Source organism: Manacus vitellinus, unplaced genomic scaffold (assembly GCF_001715985.3).
Source record: "Manacus vitellinus isolate BGI_N305 unplaced genomic scaffold, ASM171598v3 scaffold_24_pilon, whole genome shotgun sequence".
Lineage (NCBI taxonomy): Eukaryota > Metazoa > Chordata > Aves > Passeriformes > Pipridae > Manacus > Manacus vitellinus.
In genome coordinates, this window is record NW_021939798.1 from 1,998,937 (window position 1) to 2,023,438 (window position 24,502).

Below are 24,502 nucleotides of genomic sequence, written 5' to 3' on the forward strand. Positions count from 1 at the left end.
AGCATGAGCACTTTAAAGTTTAACATGGTTTTAAATTCATTGCATGTAAAGCTGGAGTGCCATTTTCAGCAAAGCCAAGTCTTCAGGCAAATCCATCCCAGCTACAATTTGGTTACCAAAAACTAGTGACTGACTCAACCAGCTGCAGTTTTTTCCCTGAGCAACTTGAGCCCAAATCTTTGTACAAAAGGCACTTCCACTGCTGAACAGACTCTCACCTGGAAAACAGGCAAAACATACTGGGAGACAACTCACAATTCATAAAGCAAAGAGGCAGGAAGCAGGAATGGAAGCTGGTCTTCCAAATTCCTGGAGAACACTCTTCCCACACGACCCACTTATAATGGCAGTTATTACTCCAGAAACAGGTCAAGTACCTGTTTGGGAAAGACCTATTCTGGGAGGAAACAGTGCTTCTGAAGGAAAACAGCAGTGAAACAGCTGCTTTCCTTATTGCCAAGGGGGTTTGAAGCATTTACACACCTTGTGACAGTGACAGCACCTGGCAGGGCAGGCAATGCCACCATCTCCTCCTGACCTGGCAAACGAGTTGATGGATTTTAGGGAAGTCAAATGAGTCCAAAGTTGCTCACTGAAGTGCCACTGCACAGACAGGCCTCCTTCCACCCCCACCCAGAGAGCCACTAATTCCATGGGCAGGGCAGGAGGTTCCCAGCAGGTACAGAGTGTAGTGCTGTGAGTGACACGGGACAGGAGGGCACAAAGCCACACAGTTCCAAAGAAACTCTGAAATTCAAAGACAGGCTTTTCTTTCCCTTGCTACCTGTGCTCAGCCTGCTGCTGACTAACAGTATTTGGGAGGATAAGCACGTAGGATGAAGGAGGATGGTCAGAAGCAGTTGGTGCCATCTGTCCCACCACAGATCATCTCTGTGATTTCAATCACTGAAAACTAACCCAAATAACCCAGATTTCACATGCTGGGGGCCTGGTTCACTCAAACCCTTTCCCTGCCCTAGGAGTTTCAGTCTAGTTCTCTCCTTCCTGATCAGGAACAAGCTCTGGGCTGGGAAGTTCATCTGGAAGCAGAAGGTCCTCCTGTGAAGAAGTGGCACCGCTCCCTTGACACCTGGGCAAGTTCTCAGTGCCAAATTCCCAGGACACAAGAACCCAAGCTGCCACTCACAGCTTCCATTTAAAGCAGTCACTTACCCAAGGCCCCGACCATGGAAATATGCACTTAAATTGTCTGTAGGAGAAAGTAACTGCGTATGTAAGAGCCCCAACAATGGGCTTTTGTCCCTCTCACAACAGCAGTTGCAAAGAACAGAGGAGACACTTATTCTCAGACACAACTGAGCAGATCATCTGCCAGCTACAAATTAACAGATATTTACAGGCAAGACCTGTAATTAAAAGGCCATTTTAATCACCTGCCTTATTTTCTGCAAGAGGTATAACTGATAGTTTGGAGAAGAGTCATTAATTGGCTTTACTATTTACGTGGCTGCTTCAGAGCTGCTTCCTTTCCCTCTTGATGCTTCTCATCATCTCAACACCACTTGCCCAGGGAATGTTACAAGCTGGACTCCAGCCAGAGGTTGTATACAAAAATGCTTGGTATTTGCTGCTGTTGTCCTGTAATAAGCAGCCTCTATTCCCTCCACACCCCACCACTCCTACAGAAGCCAATTCAGATTAGATATCCTTGTGGGGCTGCAAGCATCTTGCTAAATGCCTATTTATCAGTTCTGAGAATACCAGAAGTCTGTGGTAAGATCCTTCACTTCAGAAACACATTAACTGCAAAAAGTGCAGAGCAGCACATTTTCACAGCTGACTTCCCAAGAGTCGCCTGAAGCCAGGGGAGGTTGGAATATTTCTCAGATTCTTCGCTACCACAACACAAATTTCTTCATCTTGGTCATCAGCCTCCAGCAGCCTGGCATGGCCAGCGAGCACTAAACAGGCAGCAACAACAGAGAGAAACACCAAAACTTAGCAAAACGTCAGCAGCTGCAGCTTCTCCAAGAAAACAAAGCCTCAAAGTCTCTCCAGAACAGCTTCACATACCACAAAAATGGGAAAATGTGCAGGAAGACGTGCACACTGCAATGTTGGCACCACTTTCTGTAAGGCATCACTTATGGATGCTGGGCTAACACAGGCTGAAAGCTACTTATTATATATATATGTATATATATATAATATACAACATATTATATTACCTATAAGCTCTCAGGAACATTAAGTTGCTGGAACTACATATATTGTCCTTTCTTTTCAGCAAACTAAGAATTTACAGACACAAGATCCAAAATAAACTTCCATTTGCACTCCAGTCAAGGGGGAGTGATGAGAAGGAAGCTGGTTAAGTCCAGCTCCCTGGAGAAGTGCTGGTTTTAAGGGCTGCTCGTTTGCTTTTCATTGAAAAGCTTGATGAACTAAACTACAAAGCAGAAGAGAGCTCCAGCAACCTTTCTAACCATGTGTTAGTGGTTAAAGCCCAAGATTAAACCATCCAACTTCAAAGCTGAACAGAAATTCCCACCATTACTGTTTGTTCAGCTCCTCCCATCTCATCATTAGCCAGGCAATAATCTGGCTTTCACCCATGTGATAGATTGTCCAGTCGATTCAGGAGCTGTAGGGGTGTGTGCCTCTGCACATATTTGGGGTTTGCAGTGGGTGAATGCCAAAGGGCACATAAGGAATCCCATCACCACCTGAGGAAATCAGGGTGACACCATGGAGCAGCAGAGTCCTTCTGCATGTGGGAGAAGGACTTCTGGTTCACTCTGAAAAAAGCCTTTCTATAATAAGTAATTTAAACAAGAAGTTTCTCCTACAAACTCCATCCCTGCGCTCAGGTACTCACCAACTTACACAAACAGATGGGGAAGGAGGTGCCACAATGAAACAACAGAGACCACACCAGTAACTCTGAATAAAGCCCTGCAGCCTCTGCAACAACACAATTGTCTATATTTGGCTTCCTAAAAGGTGGGGAGTGGAAAGGGAAGAGAACAGAAGGTAACTAAGAGAGGAAGACAGCACACTATTTTGTGTTCAGAGATGCCTCATGTCTGCAGCAAGAGCAGGAAGTCATCTGTCATCAGGAGTGGACTGGAGAGCTCAGCACAGCCACATCAGCTGGCAATGCCAGCAGTGCCCTCCTGGAGAACCACCCCCCATGCCAGGACAGGGTGTTCTGCTCAGACAAGCAGCCAGAGAACACAGCAGGTAGTTTGGTGGGGTTTTTTTCCTTCCCGGTATGTTTGACTTTGAGAAAATATTACTAACTTTAAGACCACCAGTTCATGCAAAACTCTTCATGGAACATCAGCAGGTGAGACAGGAAACCTCCAGGTAAACCCACTGCCTTCAAAGCAATGAGATGTGATGAGAGACATGCTTGGAGAACCATCCCCCAAGGTCAGCCCACTCCAACAGGGCATTAAGAGGAATCCTGTATCTGCAGCATCGCAGTGAAATACAGGTTATTCTTCAGCACAGCTCTCTTGGTGAGAAAAAAATTAAGATAACTCTGAGCAAACTGTATTCCTCAGAAAGATCCACCTGCACACACCTTCTTCACAGAGCTAATATTTACTAGACTGAAGCAAAGTAACTGCAGGCCTTTTGGGGGAAACAGGCTGGTATTTCCTAAAGATCTGCACAGGTCAAGACAATGAATCTGCCTCAACCCCAGATGTAACTGCATTTTCATGCCTAGGATAAGAAAATATCATGTGTACCAAATATAAATCAGGATTCAGTTGTTTAGTGAGTTCAGAAGGATCGAGTTCACAGTTATCTTGCAGGTTAGGCAATAACAAAATTGAAGGCAAGAGAGTTTAAAGGTTTTCCAAGGTAAGTACGAATGGATTGGACATTCACCCAGCTGGAACCAAAGGAAGGCAGGTGGAGAACATGCAGAGACGGTCCTTGAAGAGGAAGAACTGAAACCAAACCCAAAGGCCCAACACAGCACCAATCCTACACTAAGAACACCCTCAAGAGCAGCACTCCTGGCTGTCAAGAAGAAAGGGTGGTTGGATCCAGAGAACTGGGAAAGTGGTGTTCAAATACTGTCACTGGAGAACTGATCTGGCCCCTCCTCTAAAGGCCATGGAAGGTAAAATCCCAGGAAACTTCATCAACTAGAGAGGTGAAGGTGCTGCCCAGATGGACCTTCAGCAAGCCGTGGGAGAGACTCCTCTCCAGACAATTTATGGTCAAGGCAGTTGGAGACAGGGAAGTGACAGGCACACCACAACTGTCCTCATCCCAGTGCACAAGGCAAGGGCTGTTTTCTCTCCCACCAGTTTGAACCACTCCTGCTGGAGAAATTAAAAAGTACTCTGAGGACTTCCAGCTTTACTAAAGATCAGGGTCAACCAGGTGACCCAGGTCCTGAGACAGCAAGTTTGGGATGAGAAGATGTGTCAAGCCTTTTATGAACTGCCAAAGGAGTTTCTGAAACCACCTCCGGTGTGGTTAAGACACACTCCTTCCACCTTATTTATTTCTGCCTTAGTCTAAGACCTGTAAAACCAGTGGCAGGAGGGGAAACACAGAGTTTACCTCTTCCCCAGAATCAGCAATGCAACAGGAGTCCTGGACACAGGCCAAAACAGAGAAACAGGATTCCTGGTCAAAACATGGGACCTCCTTCTGGAGGTAGAGAGTTTGCCATGGCCTTGTCCCATTCATGGAGCGGATTTAACATCCCAAACATCAGTTTAGAGTGCAGAGCTGCAAAATAATAGGGCTCTCCCATGAAGTCCACGGGGGAAACACTCTTTGGGACAGTGCCACAGAAGAGAGCTGGCTTTATCTGTTCAAAAGGGACATACAGGGAAGTACAAATGGGTTTGATGGCACTTCTTTTGAACACAGAGCTGGAAAGCAGTCTAAGAGAAACCTATTTTAAGAGGAAAGTGTTTATTAACCTGGCAGCCTCTACTATCCTTTTTTGTACTCAGCATGTAAATGGTGTTGCTCATCAGACAGTGTGAGCAAGGTCTCCTGGGCTATGGTGGAACTCTGGTGTACAACTCCCAAGATGACAGAAACACCTTGGATTCCACCATCTATCACCTCATGTGTCTCACATTCTGACAAGGCAAGACCCACACTGTACATCCAATTTGGACATACAATGCCTTACCTTTTATAATCCTGAGGCCACAGATATGTCCCCATTATGGAGGAAATACATATTTTCTTGTGAACTGCGTTCAGTGACGTTGGTCTTTTGAATTTATGCTGCTGTGTAAGTACTTCAGCAAGAAACACCAGGTAGAGCTGTAGGACAGCAACAGAGCCTGGAATCTGTGCTCAGAAACTCAGATTTATTAAGGCTGCCACACTTCTGTTGTGTGGAGCTTTAAGACTGATACAACCAAGGCACTGAATTAAAGGTGGTGAAACTCATGTCATGGGACTAACACTTTCAATACCCAGGGTTGGGATATGCTTCCAAGCCAGTGATGAAACTTCTTAGCACCAGATTCTGGAATTTTACATGGAGTAGATTTGTCACCAAGATTTTCCCATGTCCAACAGAAGAGATGTCCTCAAGGCCATCTCTGAGGGTCTTAATATTGGGATGCACTCAGAGCAGTCCCCAGCAGCTCCAGACTTCCATACTGGATGTGATCACGTCCTCCTGAGGTCTGGCTGTAAGGATCTGTGTCCATCCCCACCTCCCACCATCTGGACTCAAGCTCCTCTGCCAAGCAAGCCCAGCCAAGATGTGGAACCCAGCAGAAGATCCACAAATTCCATACTGGACTGTGCTGAACCAGATACAAAACAGGGGTCAATTATCTGTTCAGCACAGCAGGATCAAAAGCTTATGGTAACCTGAGAGCTGAGGTAATAATAAAAACAAAGGCAAGAGAGCTTAAAGGCCTATTCAATCTTTCAACAGATCAGACATCCACCAAATCCTGCAGCACTGTCATTCCAACCTTTGTGGGCTCAGCTGACCACACAAAGGAGGGAAAGGTTCATGCACAGGCACAAAACATGAAGCTACTTCAAAAAAATTCACCTGGGGCAAGCAAAGACTGTCAAAGCATCCACAAACACACAAGAACAAAGCATTTCTTCTCACCCTGGGATCCCATCCCTGCTTTGAGGGCTGCTTTGTACATTGCACATGGAATAGTCATCCCAGGAAAAGATGAGTTCTACTAAGAGCAGGAACCACAGACCTAGACAAGCCTGTGTTAACTGGATCAACTTTTATCTTAGCTACAGAACTGTGTTTGCTCCTGTTTCCTTGGCCCTGAGAATCTTGTATTCATAGTCTCCATAGTGCAGAAAAGCCTGGCTTGAAAGGATCCACCTTCAGTCTTGTACAGACTCTGACAGTTAAGGCACTTCTGCAGGAAGAAGAAGATGGAGATTTGAATCCCTTCATGTAAAGAAGGAAAGTGAACCCAGGACTCCTTCCAGCAATTCATCCACCACTGAGTTCCTTCAGAAAGCAACTTCCAAAGCACGTCCTGGCACACAGCAGGGCCAGGGGATCACACACCCCAGGCAGAGGGCACACAGGGCACTGCACCTGCTGGAAGGACTTGAAGAACACAGTTGCCTGTCTCAAAACACTGTCAAACCACAGAAGAAACATGCCAGAGGATCAGCCACCACAGTGGGAACTTGAGATACGCACAGAAGAGAGACATTTACAACAGCAAGACACCAATTCCAGGCCTAGCTGAGGGTAGCTTTGGTCAGCACAACCTGGTTAATCCACCCAGACAAAAATTCCCACGTTGGCAAACTGTGGGAAAGGAAGAACTGCTGACAGACATGGCACCCCAAGTTATGGGGACATCTGTGACCACCCCATGGATACCCAGAACTCGGACTGGATAAAGGTGGTAACTCCAGAAGAGCAACTGCAGGACCCCCATCTCCAAGCCCAGGGTGAAGAAGGACCAACAGGACATCACTGGATCCAGGGGTGCTGATGATCTTCTGCTTGATCTTTCTCTCCCACCCTCCTTCCTGTTTCCTACAGATCAGCTCAGGAGTGTCATAAACCTGGAAGTGCATTTGTATTCTGGCTTCCCAACCACTGCAGTTCCAGATCCCAGGGAAATTTGAACTGAGGTGAGAAGTTTGCTCCTGGGTGGGGCAAGTTCAGGTAAAAGGGAACCTTAGTGTCAACTTCTTCAGAGATCCCCTGTCTGCAGCAGATCCAACGCAGACTGTTGGTCTCCAGACCCACTTCTGGGTCCTGTCTCCCTCAGGCTTTATCCCCCTGAGCAGTCACAGCACAGCATTTCAGAGGTGTGAACTTCAAGCTGTGTGGTTCAGATTCAGATCTCTTACTGACATTTTTAAACTGCATTTCTTAAATAGCACATGCCTAGAAAACTTGCAATAATGTGAAGTACAGTATTAAAAGATTATACCCCCATATTAAATATCACTTCCTGCCACATCTTTAATCATTACCCACCACCTGTAAAGGTTAAAGACCAAGCTTTGACTACCACAGATGTATCAAAGACCCCTTTCAGCACAGATTCCCAAAAATGCCCAAATGAAAAGTGGTCACTTACGTGCAGAGAATGGATTGGTCCTCACGGTCTGCAAAACAAGAACAAACATGGTTATAGGTTTTTGTTTATACAATACAGTTTCTCTTAAATGAATGTTTTTTAAATTCATCTTTTCAGTTTAAGAATTCTAAAGACATTCTAAAGCAATTTTAATCATGTCCCAGTTCTCACACACATCCCCCAAACAACAGCTCAGACATTCCTACAAGTCCTGCCATTTCAGATAATAAAGTTAAAAACTGGTTATATTTAATAATAACCCATTGCAATCTTTTTAAATATATTTTCAGATAAAGCTGGACTAAGTCCTGCCATTTCAGATCATAAATTCAAAATTTTGCTTAAAATTAATAATAATCCACTGCAATCTTTTAAACTGTATTTTGAGACAAAGCTGACCTAACATTTCTTATTCTGTATGCACAAAGAATTTAAAACCTTCACTGAAGAGAAAAACAGCTTCAAGTACAGAACACTGACAACCAGACACTTGGAAAGAGCACTGACATCCCCAGCAAACAAGTGCTTTACTCTACAGCTTTTTGTTTTCTTTTTTACATTAACATGCAGGCCTGAAGTGCCTCCACAATTTAGCTTATTCATGAAAGCCTCGTCCAAAGGACATGCAGGGAAAGGCTGCACAGAGCCCAGAGCTGCAGCAGTGGTTCAGCACTTCTGTGACACCCACTGCTGTGCTCCTGACCTTTGAGAACTGCCTGGAGGACACTTATACCCTGCAAGGGGCATTTCAGAATTACAAGGCCTTTCCAGAATATATTTCAGCACCACACACTCTATATTAATTCTATAGTGAAAGCATTCAAATACACCTGCAGTAAGGAGAGCATTTCAGTTAAAGGTGTTTTCTGCCCTGTCTGAGCCAGGTTTTCAATGAGTTCAACATCTTTTTCATAAATCTGCATCACAAAGATCTTGCTTTTACACACTTCAGCTGTTTCTCACCAGCTCCAAGAAAACACAACTGTCTCCTGCAAGCTCAGAACTTCAAACACATTTTCTGTTCTGATTGGTAATTTGTAATGAATTGTATTATAATAAATAAAACCAAGCTTTGTTTTGCTCATGTGTAAAAAGCTCAGGACTACACAGAGTCCCTGCCAATTTTCCAGGCTGTATGAAACCAGTCACTCCCTCCACGGGATGAGCTGAGTTCATGGTGTAACTATTAGCATTGAAGCTGAATTTCAACTTCAGAGAGATAGCATCTAAAAAAATACAGAGAATCACAGAATCATAAAAGCTGGAAAAGACTTCCAGGATCATCAAGTCCCCCCTGTGCCTGATCCCCACCTTGTCCCCCAGCCCAGAGCACTGAGTGCCACGGCCAGGCCTTCCTGGGACACCTCCAGGGCTGGGCACTCCAAACCTCCCTGGGCAGCCCCTGCCAAGGCCTGACCACCCTTTCCAGGGAGAAATTCCTCCTGATGTCCAACCTGAGCCTCCCCTGGCACAGCTGGAGGCCGTTCCCTCTCCTCCTGTCCCTTGTTCCCTGGGAGCAGAGCCCGACCCCCCCCGGCTCCCCCCTCCTGTCAGGGGGTTGCAGAGCCAGAAGGTCCCCCCTGAGCCTCCTTTGCTCCAGGCTGAGCCCCCCCACAGCACAGCAGCTCCACTACAGACACACCAAAAAAAGTAAGGGGAAAGCCTGGGACTGCAAGAAATGAAAGCTGAGAGTAGGCAAAAGCAGTGGGAGTGTGACGAGAGAAATGTTAGGGAGACACTCTATGGAGTTCATGTTCTGCTTTTGATACCTGGCACCTGGACTTGCAAGGCCTATCAAAAATAACTTTTTAGTACCAGCAGCAGAGCAAGCCCAGAAGTACAGCAGCAGCTGGATGTCCTGCATGCCCAGTTGTCAGCACAGCCAGAAGAGGCACAGCTCTGCCCCTGCCCTGCTCCCAGGGCACCAGAGTGACTCAGGCTCTTCACAACCACTCCACATGGCAGCAAAACTCAAGGTGACGCAGGACAGTAGGAACCATTTGTTCTTCCAGAAGGAACTGCTGAATGGATGCCAAGTTGGTATCATGACTAGAGTTTAAAGTTAATATTTCCCAGCTTTAGTATGTATTTTTTAAAGTGATGACTTGATTTTTGCCTTTTTACTCCCCAGGGATAACGTCACTCTGACTTTGTCACTGTACCTCAGCCACTTCATCAAAAAAAAGTCTCCTCCAAACCAGAGCTCTTCAGTTTAGCACTTCTAAAACACTTAAGAACACGGGTAGCATTTGCCTTGAAGTTTACAGTAGTTTAGTTGAAGACAATGTGTGTTTGTCAGTGCTTTGTATCATATTTTACCTGTCCATTTACCACGCAATGCTACTGTGCCACAGCACACACTGCACACTGGATAAATGAATTTTCTTACCCAGTTAGTCCTACAGAAAGTCTACAAGTTCAGATATTTATATGTATTTCTCACTGCCAGAAACCCCAGCAAGTGCAGCTGAGCTTTTTCATCTTCTCTGTCCAGGAGCCTGAATTGACACAGACCTTATAAAGTAAAGTATCTGAACTCAAGTATGTTACCCCAAAGCCATTTTTCTGGGTCCATTCAACCCAATCAGATGAATATAAGCATGAAAACAAGGATGTTTAAATGGGGATGAAATAACAGGACCAAGCTCTTAATTCAAGCTACATCATAAAACACCCCCTTTGGTTTTAAACCAACAGGAAAACCCCATTGGAATCTACCACTTCACTTCTGCAGCTTGGATTTAAATATATCCCAAGGTCTTCAAACTACACCGAAGACCAAAACATTCAAGTTGCACAGAGAAGGTTTACTACAATAACCCTAACTTGAAAATAAAAGTTAAAGTTATGGAAAGTCTATGAATAAAACCAAAATTTGATTTTATGTTGCTGAAATAAGCTTTGAAAGGTCCTTTGGGATGGAAGAATCTGGAAGCATGAAGGCCATACAACCTGACACTGGCTTTAGGCTGGAGCTCCCCCACTGCTGTAATTCAGCTGGAGCAGCTGCTGGTGTCTCAGCTTCCCCTGCCCAGTGTCCCATCCCATTCCTCCTCTGGAACCAGCACATGCACTGGAGCTGAGGAACTACCAAAATTTAGTGTTCAATCAGATCAGCTCCCTGGTGCAGTTTGTACCACAGGAATCAGCACACAGAACATGAGAACCACCTCTCCTACCAGCCACCAACCCTCTGGGCACCCCAAAGCCACTGGGAGAGGCACATTCCCTGGCCCAGGGGAGCTGCAAATCCTGCCCAGCAGAAGGTGCCACCTCCTCCACCCTGGTGTACATTCCCAGGCCTCCCTTGAGCCAGCACTGGTGGTCACCTACGATGACCCAATAATCAGTGAGTGATCCCAGCAGAAAACTAACCCTACCAAAACATCTAAGCAAACAAAAGTGGCTATTCATTAGATCACTTGCCCTGTATCACACAGAACATTTATACACAGCTCCAGCTGGATGTCTCAGGCATTGAAGCCTTTCTTTCAGCCCTGCTCTCCTGCTCCTTTCACCTCCACCCAAAGGCAGGATCTCACCCGAGCTGAGGATCAGCTGCTGTGGAGCCAAAGCCACGTTAAACTCATCCCACCAACCCCATCCCACCACCCTGCAGGGAACAAAAACAAGACAAGAAGAATTACAGCTCTGAAAGCCATTTTTCCCTCCTCTGCTCTCGTCTCCCCACAGGAACGTGCTCTGGGGACAGCACTGGGCAGCTCCTCAAACAAACCTGTTGCTTGGCTGCAAAAAGGTTGCCAAGTTTTCTGGTTTGAAAATCCATAAGAATAGACAGATCCTGGCAATATAAGAAGATGCATGAAGTTTTGACTGTCAGAACACAAAGCATTTGACTCCACATCCCTTCTCTCACCAAACTAGATTCCACCACTCCCCTCAACAGACTTTACCTAACAAACCCCTGTTAACTCCAAGGAAGGTTCCAGATGTACATCAAACATTTGTTGGGCAATTGGCTCAGGCAGGATGTTGTGAAAAGTTGTAGCTCAAAGCTGTAGTCTGTCTACAAAAAAAATACTGTATTTTAAAGGCAGCTTTTCTTAAAAGCATGATTTTGTTCTGCTCTGGTCACACTCTAGTAATTTATAAATTGATATAAGACAACTAAACAGAAAAGTAAGAATCTTTTCAAGTTTCCCACCAAAACTCAAAAGGCAGCAACTCTGCAAGCACAGAAACTTTATCACAGAACAAACCTTACAAGCACACTGACACACAGCCCCTACAACTGGCATTGTCCAATTACTCTTTACTGTATTGGTATTTCAAGTATTGCAAATGCCCAGATCTGCCTTTATCTCTCACACTTTGACTCAGAATGAACAGAAGAAGCTATTTGGAGCTATCCCACACAGTGGACAGCCCAACTAGAAGGGTGTTTTTTGACTTAATATCAATTTGTAAATCTATGAAAAGAATTTCACAGAACCTGCTTTCACCTTCAACCTATCTCTGATTACAAATCTTAAACAGTAACTTTCATGCAAACACTGACTTGTCTCACAACCCCATTATTTAAGAACATACAATAAGTAAGTGGTAAAAAGGTTAAATCTAGCAAAGCAGTGAAAATGGACGTATAGAGTTTTAACCTGCTTTCCCAGAAAAAAAAGCTCTGGGTTACCACACATCCAGCCAGCAGGAAACCATGGGGAGGAAAATGGTTCTATCTGCAGGTACATCAGGGGTTGTCCTTTCCCAAGCCCAAGATTCTTGTGGATCATTCATTTTGGCACAGCCTTTCCTTTTCCCTCTCCAGACCAGTGATCAAGTGCCAGCCCCACTTCTGGAGCAGACAACCATAAAAGTTTCTGCTTTCTTGGGGGTGCAGGAGGCAAGTTTTTTGATATTTCTTAAATAGGAGAAATCGTTGGGTTTCTAAAAAGAGGCTCCATGTAGGAGGAAGGGAGGGTTGTTGTTTATTTGTAGATAATATTTCATGCCCAGGTGCCCCAGAGCACAGCCCAGGAACAGCTCTGTTCCCTGGTGGACAGCCTTGTTTGTTGTGGATGCAGGCTCCACAGGGCTGCTGTGGATGTGCCCTCTGCTGTAGGTGAACAGGCTCAGATATCAGCCTGTTCAAGGACATTTAAAAATTGAATTCCTGACAAGTTTTGTGAAAATGGGTCAGTGCCCGGGGGAAAGAGGGACAGAGACCTTCCCACCAGCACAGGGTCTGCTGCTGCCAGAGCATTCCCAGGGCAGGGTCACAAATGCTCCATGACATGGAAAGCACACAGGTGGCCTGACAACCCGCCAGTCTTCAATTCCAAGTTCCCAATCACTTTTTTTTTTCCTTTCCTCTTTTCCTACTGGACTGATAAGCATGGGAAGAGATCTGGTTACAGAGATGAAGCACGGCTTTTACTTTGTGTTTGTCTCTAAAATGTTGCCTGGTTACCCCATAAACTATCATCAAACACTTAGCACTGTGAAGTGACTTGTGACAAACACCTCTAACAAGGGCCAACAGGAAGAGTGACAGGCACAAGTTTGTTTGCTGGGACCTGCCACACCAAATATTCCCTGACACACTTATGGTCACCAGGAGATTCCTGTTTATCCTACACTTCAGTACTTGTGCAATGATCTCCCTGTACAGCTCAGTCACTCCTTCCCAAAGACAGGGCAGTTTGCAGGAGCTGTTTTGCCAACAGTCACCCATCAAACACCCCAGGGACCTTTGCAGAATGCAGGCAATTTGCTAAAGTCGACATTTCAAGTTTTAATACCCAAATTTCATCAAGCCAGTACTGACTGTTTAAGGACACTGAACCTACACATGCCCAAAGCATCTGATGCAATCCATCCAAAGCAGCTGGAAAGTATCACTGTCAGGCTACTCTCCTCAGGAGGTTTCAGGTGACTAAAAGCATGGAAACATCCCAGGTATCTTCAAGAAAGGTGAGTAGGATCATTGCACTATCCTTCTAAAAGCTGGAAGGAACCTCTGGAGGTCAGAAATGATCAAGGACACACTTCAGGGGAATCCATCTCTCTTGGTGCACCTTCAAACTGCATTTCTCTTTTTCTTCTTGCCTTGCCATCATCAGCTCATTTGTATGTTGGGTGGATTTTACATCCAAGTCCTACTCTTTGAAACTGTCAAGCAATGATGTAGAAATTCTCACTTTGTCCTAAAAGGTGTAACACAGTAGTGTTATACCAGCAGTAAGATCAAATTCAGGTGTAGTCTGCACCCAGTGGGTATCCAGTAGTTTTAAGGTTCAGGATAATAATATTTATCAGCTTTGCTTCATCAGTGCTCAGACACTTTTTCCACAGACCACTGAGAGCCCCCAAAGCTGGCTCAGACATCACTCCACTGGGAATTACATCAACCCTCTCCCTGCAGCCCAACACCATCCACTTCAAAGCCAAACCCTAGAGTGCTGCTTTAAATCAATCACCAATTCCCAGCTCTGTCTGTTCACCTGGTATTTCCCACATGGAATGACACAGGACAGACACAGCCAGTGTCTACTACATTTCCTCTGCCCAGAAACCAGCCTGTCTGAGAACTGTCGGGCTGAGCTGCCACTGGTCTGACAAACCAGTATTTCACTCCTGCCTCTTTCTTTACTTTGTCTAATTACTGCAAGAGATCTCCAAGCCTGTAGTGAAGGGCTAATAAAGCACCTTTTCACTGTTGGAGGGGTAAACATGCTACATATGTTCCAGTGAAGTTAAAATAACAAAAGGGGGTTTTTTTGAAGAAAAAGAGTGGTTCTGTCCCTTGCTCTGGAGGATGTGAGATTTGAGATAAATCCCAGCCACGCTCCCTGGCTGAGGGCATTAAGTTAATAATTACCAGTGAAGCATAGCAGAGGTCACTCAAAGCCCAGTCATGGTTCACCCTGTGACTTGGTACAGTGACCCACAGCACTGAACACGGGGATTTCTTGCGTGTCTGCAGCAGATGAGGTGACCACACTCATTGTTCACTCACCCAGCACAGCACGGGAGGAACCAGCCAAGCCATGAATTGAGGCTATTTTAGAAGTCACGAGTGAGGCATTTGCAACATTAGCCTGAAATTCTCTGAATTCCTAAAGGAAAAGCTATGACGTTCTCGGCATTGCCAGCCAGGGCTGAGTCAGCACAGAAGGACAAAACAAACTGGACTATGTCCTGCCCACCCAGTGAAACTGGGGGCAGCTTCTCCATCACATACCAGAGAGAATTTGAATTTTATTTTCAAACTCATTAAGCTTGAAGAAGCTTAAATATGGTTTAGTTTTCACTATCAGTCTTTGACCACCTTTATTAACCATCACTGAGAGAAGCTTTAGTAGGTCTAACTTAGAAATAACAACAGAGATGCTGCACTTGTGAGCAGCAGTTAATGGGTAACACATTGCTGCCCTAACGAATTCAAACGGGTCCGGGTTTATTTATCCAGCCTTTTGAAGTGGGTGACAGCTGGAGCTGGGATGAGCAGAGCACACAAGTCAGCACAGAAAACTGCCCCATCCCAAGGGCAGCTGAGATGTACAAACAGCAACACATGGAGAGGGACAGAGCCTGGACTGTGGGAGTGCTCCCAGTGTCCCCAGCCCCCGGGGACAGGCACAGCTCTGGGACTGACCCAGTGTCCCAGCCAAGGGCTGGCTCACACAGGAGGGTTTCCTGCAGCTCAGCTCAAGGGCAGTAACAACCCATCAGGCAGCACCTCCCCACACTGCTCAGCTGGAGCTGCCAGGACCTGCTCCCTCACGGACCTTGAGCTTCCGACACAGACACATTCCTGATTTGTGGCTCCCAGCAGCTCCTAAATCTACACAGGCCACCCCTATGCTTGTATTTCAATTCCTATTTCCATTCTGCTTAGCAGTAACCTAAGATTAGTAGGAGCTGGCAAGCCAGAGGCCGGAGAAGGTTTATTTGGACTACAGAGCATTCAGCATAGCAGTGGTTTCCATCCTCCATCAATCCTGCTGAAGTTGTTCTACTTCCCATGTAGTAGAATTTTGTTTAGACAAAGATTACACTGTCAACTGAAACAATGATTCAAGGAGGTCCTTTAACTGTAAGATCTGCCATTTAAGCTCACTCATTTAACTTTTGCTCTTCTCCTTCTCAAACAAATAAGCAAACACAAAACACTTAACAAAACTGGACAGAAGCTTACTTTCACTCCAGTGGCCTCTTTTCCAACTCGTGCCTGAACTCCATGAGTTTGGAAAGACAACAAATATGACAGCAGTACATAGCCAGGCTTTTTAACTTCAACACAACAGGGGCAGTGGTTTGGCCTTTTGTTCAGTCCCACACAGGACAGGACCTGGATCACCTCCCAAATCACTCCAGCACCATATCCACCAGTGATTCCAACACACCACCCAGCAATACCCACGCTGAGAACGTGTAAGCATTTTCCTGATGGATATTTTCTCAGTCTCACAGCAAGCTTTTTGACAAAAATGGTTATGTGACAATACTTTCAGTCACACATTTGCTGCATGAACTCCTTGCACCTCTGCTCTTCAGCACTGGGGTCAAGTTACTACCTTTTCCAAGCACTGAGCACCATAAGAAGTTCCAAAGCACTTTCCCAAGAGAACATGCAAAAGCCACTGTTAACAGCCTCAGGAGAGAAAAGCTCATGAGCTTCCCTCACTTTACAGCTGAGGCCACCACATGAGTGTGGAAAAGCTCAGCACAACCCACCTCATGTGCTGTGTGTGGTCAAGCTGAACATTTGTCTACAATTAAGATTTGGAGGGGGTGGGAAGGGATATCTTGGATGAGACAGTTCAAACACTAAAATCCTTTCCTCCAAAGACCCAAGTTGATTCCCCTTTCTTGTATTTTAAACACAGATTTGGTTTAGGTTTGAGTCTGCATAGGTTTTAAAGTTCAACAAGTCAGAGGACAAACACCACATTCCCACCCTCTCGTGCCTGAATCACCACTAAGTGCTCAAACTCTATTTCAGCACAACAATTTGAAATTGCACAATATAAATCCATCCACCAGCTTTTAAGGAAGAGTCACAGGTATATTCAGACCTCCTTTCCTTTGGAGGAAAGGTGTTGACCTTTAGCTCTTTAAGGTCAAAAGAGCTTTTATTCACATGCATTTGTGCACACACACAGGCATTTTCCTCTCCCCTTTGCCATCTAAACATATGCATCATATATTCCTTACATTATTTACGGGGGGAAATCCTTAAAATCCCCTTTTCTCTCTCTCTTGAGTGCACAGGTCTGACACAAACATAGTTCCTGCAAGTCCAAAACACTAACCAACCTGCAGTTTCACACAGATATGCTGGTGACTGAAGGAATCCTTCCCTCAGAAACCCTCACTGGTTACCAAATGCCTTTGATTGTTGTTTTAATACTGTTTCCATCAATAACCAAGTGTATATTGCACTAAGAGGGGGTAACATCTCCCTGTTGAAGCAGGAGGGAAAAAGGAGCAGCACCTCCCCACCAACAACCCTTCCCCACCCATTTTCAGCACCTAATGCCACCTTTCTTCCAGCCAAGTATGTGAAAAACAAGGATACAGGAAAGAGGATAATCACTGTAGGAATTTTTGACCTAGTAACTACTGTGAACTCATTCCTGTACTAAAGGCAATGTTCCCCCGTGGCTTTGTGAAGAAAAACTAAACCTCATCTTTTAATTGTATTTCATTTGAGATGCTGAATGTCACCAGGATCAACCTCTGCTTTAAAAAGAGATGCAATGACATTTTACCAGTTGCCTCTCCTTGGCCTGTTGAACACTTCAGAAATACCACTGATGGAAAGCACCCAATACAGACTAACTAAGCTCCATGTACTCATAATAAACTAACAACTGTGCTACAGTTTCCAAGTGCCAACAGCTTCCAAAAAGCCAGTGGCAGCAGATTGCTGCCCTCCTACCTGTCCCCTCCTGCACAGGGAGGGGCACAGGAACCCATCCCACCCCCAACCCTCCAGTGTTAGGAACACACAGGCCATGACCATTTAACTCACATCACTTTTATGCAGAAGTTACAAACTAAAGATACTCACAGGGCAAGACAGACCACACAGAATTGGAATCAGTATCTCACACCAACAGCAAGGACCAAAAACAGCAAGTAAGGATGATCCCCTGCAATTTCCCAATCCATTAACCTCAGAATTCATGTTTTTCTCACACAGCCTTTCAGCCCCCACTATATCTTGAGGCACAGAGTAGCACACTTCAGCAATGCTGTTACAAAAATTGCTTCTTTTTGTTGTTTTGAACACGTCATCTGCAAATCTCCAGTAATGACTCTTTGTTCCTGCATAGGAAGAGATGGGGTGGGGGAAGATCACCCTCTCCCTGTGCCACTTCAGATTCAGACCTCAGTTACATCTGACCTGAATTATCATTTCCTTACTGAGTTTTATTCATTTTGGTTGTTTTTCCAACGTGTCCTGTCCCATTTCCTCTGAGCCCAAAGCAGGGCAGGGCAGGGCTGTACAAAGTGCAGATAAAGAGAAAATCATAGAATGGCTTGGGTTGGAAAAGGCCTCAGAGATTCCACCCCCCTGCCATGGGCAGGGACACCTTCCACCAGCCCAGGTTGCTCCAAGCCCCGTCCAACCTGGTCTTGGACACTTCCAGAGATGGGGCAGACACAGCTTCTCTGACAACCTGTGCCAGGGCCTCCCCACCCTCACAGCCAAAAATTTCTTGCTAATATCCCATCCCCCTGACCTCTGTCAGTGGGAAGCCATTCCCTTCGTCCTGTCTCTCCAGGTCCTTGTTCCAAGTCCCTCTCCAGCTCTCTTGGAGCCTCTTTAGGCACTGGAAGGGGCTCTCAGGTCTCCCCAGAGCCTTCTCTTCTCCAGGCTGAACAATCCCAACTCTCTCCCCTTCCCTCCCAGCAGAGCTGCTCCATCCCTCTGATCCTCTTGGTGCCTCCTCTGGACTCTCTCCAGCAGCTCCATGTCCTCCCTGTGCTGTTCCCCAGGGCTGGAGCAGCTCTGCAGGGGGGTCTCACCTGAGGGGCAGAATCCCCCCCTGCCCTCTGCCCACGCTGTGGGATCAGCCCAGGGCACGGGGGGTTTCTGGGCTGCCAGAGCACAAGGCCAGGGCATGCTGAGCTTCTTGAGAAGCCCCAAGTCCTTCTGCTCAGGGCTACTCTGAGTCCATTCCCACCCAGCCTGTTCCTGGGCTTGGGGTGTATTGTCAGCCTAGGTATTACAAAAACAGAAAGAATGTTGTATGTTGTACTATATTGTTATACATTTACAACCATGGCTGATGATTGCATACAGATCTGGTTCATCCCTACAGCTCCCACTCAAACAGTAACAGCTCCAACACCACTAACACAATTCACACCCCCCATGCACAGCAGTGCTCTGTGGGTCACACGGAGCCTCACATCCTATTTTAGCCTTTTGGACACTGAGCTACAGTTCTTCACACCAAACTCGTTTTTGCTACCCTGGATAACAATATGAGCCAAGAATCCCCTCACAACCCCCTCTCTGTCCCAAGCAAGACATTTATAACAAGAAGCATAAGCAGAGGAGTGCAGGTTCCAGGGTCTCCAAACCATAAAAAGCAGAAATGATGGACAAGATTGGCCAATCTTTAACCAGCTCTTTGCCTTTTCTCACACTGCAGTTACTTACAAGCCTCTGGGTAGGATCACTGTCAAATTACTTTTGGAAAGCTGAAGATGATGATACTGGTCTCCAGACTCCCAAACCTGAGCAGGACTCTCAGAGATGGCACCCACTAACTCACATCTGGCTGCTTTGGTACTGAATGTTTTGTGCCAAATGTTTCCATGCAGCACAGTCCATCAGCTCTTCCATCTCTGAAATTAGGAATTTGGTTCTTGCAGCTTGCTACCATCATTTTTCTGTTCACTAACCTTTCAGTTTGGGAGTGATTCCCTGGTATTTTCCTCAAAGGATCATTCCCAGCACGAGAACTTCCCTGAGCAACTTCACAGCAGACACACAAAGAAATAGTCACACCTTTTTTCTGCTTTTTCTGGGTTTTCCTTCTACACATCACCTGATGGCTTTACCATCCCTCTGAAAAAGCCCCAGAACAAGAAGAATTTTAATGCCTCAGAGTAATGACAAAGCCATGAGCTTTTATTCACCATGAGCTATGAAACAGTACTTAAGAAGCACAAAACCTTGCAACTCTGAATGGCTGGGGAAGGCACACCAAGTCTGTCAGGAGTCCCTAAGCAGCCAAATACCTGAGAGCAGGTCAGGACAAGAGAAAGGAAGCTGGAGACATACTGGGATATAAATTGGCATTGTGTTGGTGATGTGGTCCTGGGGTCAAAGCCTCTCACCAGTTCTCTCCACTCACTAAGGGCTGAACATCACTCTGCTGCTTATTGCTTCCTTCCCAGAGCATAACAAAGAACTAGAAGTCAAGAGGATGGGGGAGGAAAAAGGAGCTCCTGCAGTTGCTGGCAGCAGCAGTTATGGCACAGCTACAGGTAGTTCAGCCCCCCAGAGGAATGCAGACACCAGTGACAAACCCCAGCAGCACCCAGCAGGGCTGTCACAGGCCAACCTGCTGTCAGCATCAGAACACATTTAAGTTTTTGTTACATCCAGGCATTATTGCCTGTGCATGTCAGCTGAAGGCTTAAGCCAAGCAGAAGTGAATTATCCATTTCACAACTACCTAGAAATAAAAGGAGTTTAATTTCAACTAAAGCTTTGCTGCAGAAGCAGGTGCTGGGCTGAGTAATCGCACGAAATGATTCATCTCATGAATGATTTCCCAAGTTGGATGCACTTAGGCTTGAATTCCTGTCTGTAGGCACAGTCACAATTCAATTATGAAGTCAGCTTGCATAGCAAGTTTTAAAATTAAAAGTCATCCCCGGATGCCCAGAATATCAACCAAAAAAAACCCATGGAACTGGCTCCTCTCTTCAGAGTCATACTTCAGAAGTGGGGAGAAAACAGCCAAGACACTCAAAAAACCAAGAATTCTTTATGTAATTGTCACTCCTGTCTCATTTTTAAATAGAAGAAAGTTACTGAAGTTAGACAAAAAAACAAATTATGTCAACCACTTCAAGTAACACTTCTGAGCAACTGAGCCTTAAGGAGAGAGTTGCTCACTGTAAATATCATCATCATGCCTAATTAAGTGCCCAGCCCTGAGGCTGAACCCCAACAAACAGGGATCCAGTCACATTTTGACCCAGAGAAGGCCAAAGGTCAGTATCTGTTGTCAAGTACTAACTAAGCATTAAACTTTTCCAACAATAACAAAAAAAAAAAAATAAGAAAAAGAAATTATAGGGTACCATAACCTAGTTCTAGAAATTAAGTTCAACTGAGTCTGTCCACTAAGGACTTGCTACTGATGCCATTCACAGATGGCCAAGCAAGGTGCAGTCATTTAAACCATGACAATAACTCAGTCTCTGGAGCACACAGGTTTAATGTCAAGAGACAGAATTGAAGAGCAAGGAGAAGGAGATGGAATATTGCAAAACAAGTTCAGCTGACAGAAGTATTTCTCATTTTATTTCAAATTCAAAAATAATGAGGCAGGAGACTGTTTCAGTTTTTTTCTCCTTCGTTTCTTGCTTCAAGAATCCCTTTCCCTCCCCCCAGCCACTGTATGTTACACTCCTCCTGTACACAAGCCAATCTGGGTGCTAATGTTACTGCTGCCTCAGTATTTATATTCCACACAGTCTGACTGGACAAAGTGAAAACCCAGAGCTCGGAGTGTAACAATAAAGAGACCTATAAATCCTTGCCATGACATTTCCCAAGCAGCCAGTTCTGCTGAGATGGTTCTCCTGCACTTTGTAACCAGTTAAAAGGCCTCGGGGACCCCTTTTGGTAAGTCAAGACGTAATGAAAATACCAAGAACATTAATGGCATATATATCAGGTTCCACATATTCCTCACACAGAGAATGTCAGCCATCACTCCCAGGCTTTTTAGACTCACAGCAATTTTTTCCTCTTCCATTTGAAGATTTAATAGGCCTTTGAAGAAAAGAGTTGTCATATTTTAGTTTCGATTCTTATTTTCCGTACCTGGGGGTGGATATGCCCCCCAAGGGAGGACTTAAAATCAAGATTAACTACAAATATAGATCAATATGATGGTTTTAAGGGAGAAGTATTGCACCTGTAGGCAGTTCTGGCTCCTCCAACACCAAGTGTATTACGCTGTTTCCGATAAACCTTCTCTGCAACAGGATTAAAGGCAGTCCCAAAATATCAGTGCTAATTTGGTGCTCATCAAGATGTCCTCAGGGAAACAGGATAAAAAGGAGAGACTAAGCATAATTATACCAGAGTAATATTGGCAGGCAAGTTGGTCTTTAGTAGCAAAAAGCCAACAAGTTTTCCCTTAATATTTCTTCTAAAGCACTTTCATTCCAATGAATAAAGAGGCTTCATAAAAAAAAGCCATACTTCCTCTAGAAATACAGTGGGGAAACTGGAAGGGAGGAGGGAAAAGTGAAAAGTGAAGTATGGTAAAGGAATACAGAAAAATTTATTAGTTCTGCTTTTGCACAATCAAGTCTCCCTTGCTGGTAAAATATAGTTACAGATGAGCTGTCAGACCTACAGAATTCATTTCCTTAAAGAAAATCCCAATCCATGGCAAATTCTTACTGCCAATAATTTTCAGCAGGACTGAAGAACACCAGCAAGTCTTGCAAATTGTATTACCAAACAGAATTAAGGTCAAGGGATTAGGACACCAATTCCTTATGACCATGTCAACTGTCCAGGAGCTGTGAAAAACTCAGCCTAGCACTGTTTTGTGGAGCCAAGGCCAGCCCTCCTCACTGCTGGGCTTGATTCCTGCCCGGGGCCAAGCAATCCATCCCCCCTGGAGCCTCTGGGATATGGGCACTCACTGCTCCAACATCTCCTTAGGGAAATGAAGGGAAAGCACAGGAGAAATCCACTAAACCACCTGTGAAGTTACACCCTCCTACCGCAGCCCTTTGAAAAATAATTACACGGGGAAGGAGAGGGGAAATCCAGTATGTAAAGCTGAATTGCAGGTTATTATCTGTGCGGTCAAGGCACTGGGTAATGAGTCTTTTCCTGGACAGAAATCCTGACTGGCATAACTAGAATGCAGTCTAAGTCTTGCTTGTTTTAAATAAGACTATGTTGAACCCAGGCTTTAATACAAGCCTTGCAGAAAAGGCAGCACTGAGATCGAGCCATGAGTGAGTTTTGCTTTTCCTTGCAGAACTCGCCCCAAATCCCTGGTGAATCACAGCTGCCCCCCCCCAAAGTGCTCATCTGCAACACTCTGAGAAACAATTCTGCTCCTCCCTCTCCTGTGGCAGCTCACACCAATTCATTCCACCTCCAGGGAACACCATTCCCTTTCCACCATGGCCAACTTGGCTCCTTGGACTGTTCTCTGCTCAGAGCTCTGCCCCTTCGCCCTCCGTGTCTGACAAGCCCTGAACCTGATTTCCAGCCCATTGTTCCCCTCCCCAGAGGGCAGGGGGAGGTCTGACCTGGGCAGCCCGAGGGGCCAGAGGTGCCCCCAGACAGGAAACTCTTTGAGGGGCCAAGAACAGAGCAGGGTTTGATGGCTGGCAGTTCACAATGTTTCCCTACAGGCTTTTCCTACCAGAGAGCAGAAGGGCAGGGATCCATTTATACCCCCAGTTTAACAAAATGGAGTGTTTCCAGCAATGTTTAAGACAAGGAGTAACTATTGAGATCAGTAGTTTCTGCTCACCAAAAAACCTTTCTTTCATAATCTAAACAGAAATCTCCATTTTCCTGTTTAAACACAAATATTATTTTATTTATTAGCAGAAACTGGAAGTTGAGCTGTGACCATCCATGCTCTGAATTAAATACATAAAATCATCAAGACACTGAGTGAAACTTTACTCACTGAGCCCAATTCTCTGCACAGAAAAATTGTCTTTTAAGAAATCAGATTGCTCTGAGTCACAGCTCTGGTCCAGGTATCCTGTTAATCACTGTAAACAAAGCTCACAAACACCCAGAAAATGAGTAGTTTGTGATTAGCTGCAAGGAAAGTAAACATGATTATACTGAAGAAAACACCACTGAACCAGCCAGGAAAATCCAGCCAACCACTTTCATTAATCCAAATTAGTGGCCAAGATATTTCTATAAGGGTAAGGTCGTATTATCCAAAGGAATTGCATTCCTATGGTTTCAACTTCAGGTTTGAATCCTAATAATTAAACTTCAGATGTCAAGTACTGGAAACACAAGTCATCCATATCAAAAGCAGCCTATGAATGTACTGCAACAGCAACACATGACTTGGAAAAACTCATCTCCCCCACCCCTCTCTTTACCAGCCCATCTCTATCTCCCAAAGCAGCTACAAACACAGATAAGAACTGTAGAACAGTTTTATAAATATGTGTCAGTAACTTATCAGGAAAAGCATTTTGATCAAGGATTGCACTGCAAATAAATGCTTGCAGAGATCTCTGATGATTTAATCTGAAGCATTTTGATTAATCCAGATACTTCTTGGTACTGAGACCTATTTCTACCAGCCAAAAGTTTCTGATCCACCTTTGCTGTTTCGTTAGAGACTGAATGCCTGGTAAAACATAAGGCAGTTAGAGGATTAAAGACATTTTGTACATCATGTTAGTTACTTGGCTGGCAGGGAAAACCCATCTCTCCTTACCCTCAGCAGCTGACCTTGGGTTGCCACTGCTGATCAGAAAATAAGTGGAATAATGTGATGTGCTTAAGAGTAAACATATAAAGCTATAAGTACTCAGCAAACTTCAGGAAAAACTAGGAACCAGTATCTCAGAGGAGCTTTCATGGGACTGTTCCCAGTGGTCATTTGCAACAGAAGACACTGTATTTGTGTTTACATGAGCAAGAATGTATTTCAAAAAGTGCTGTCTTACCAACACACAGAAATATGCATTGTTTGGCAGCTTATGGGCAACAGAATTCTTACCCT

The 24,502-nt window shown here is 45.1% G+C and overlaps 1 protein-coding gene across 4 annotated transcripts in view; it reads right to left on the minus strand.

The window, feature by feature from the left end:
• MYH10 (myosin heavy chain 10) overlaps window positions 1-24,502 on the minus strand; it is a 98,944-nt gene that overhangs the window by 58,844 nt on the left and 15,598 nt on the right. For all 4 annotated transcript variants that reach the window (XM_018073217.2, XM_018073220.2, XM_018073218.2 and 1 more), the window contains exon 3: window positions 7,548-7,575. In XM_018073217.2, coding sequence (XP_017928706.1) covers window positions 7,548-7,575 — 28 coding nt within the window. The remainder of the gene's footprint in view (window positions 1-7,547; window positions 7,576-24,502) is intronic.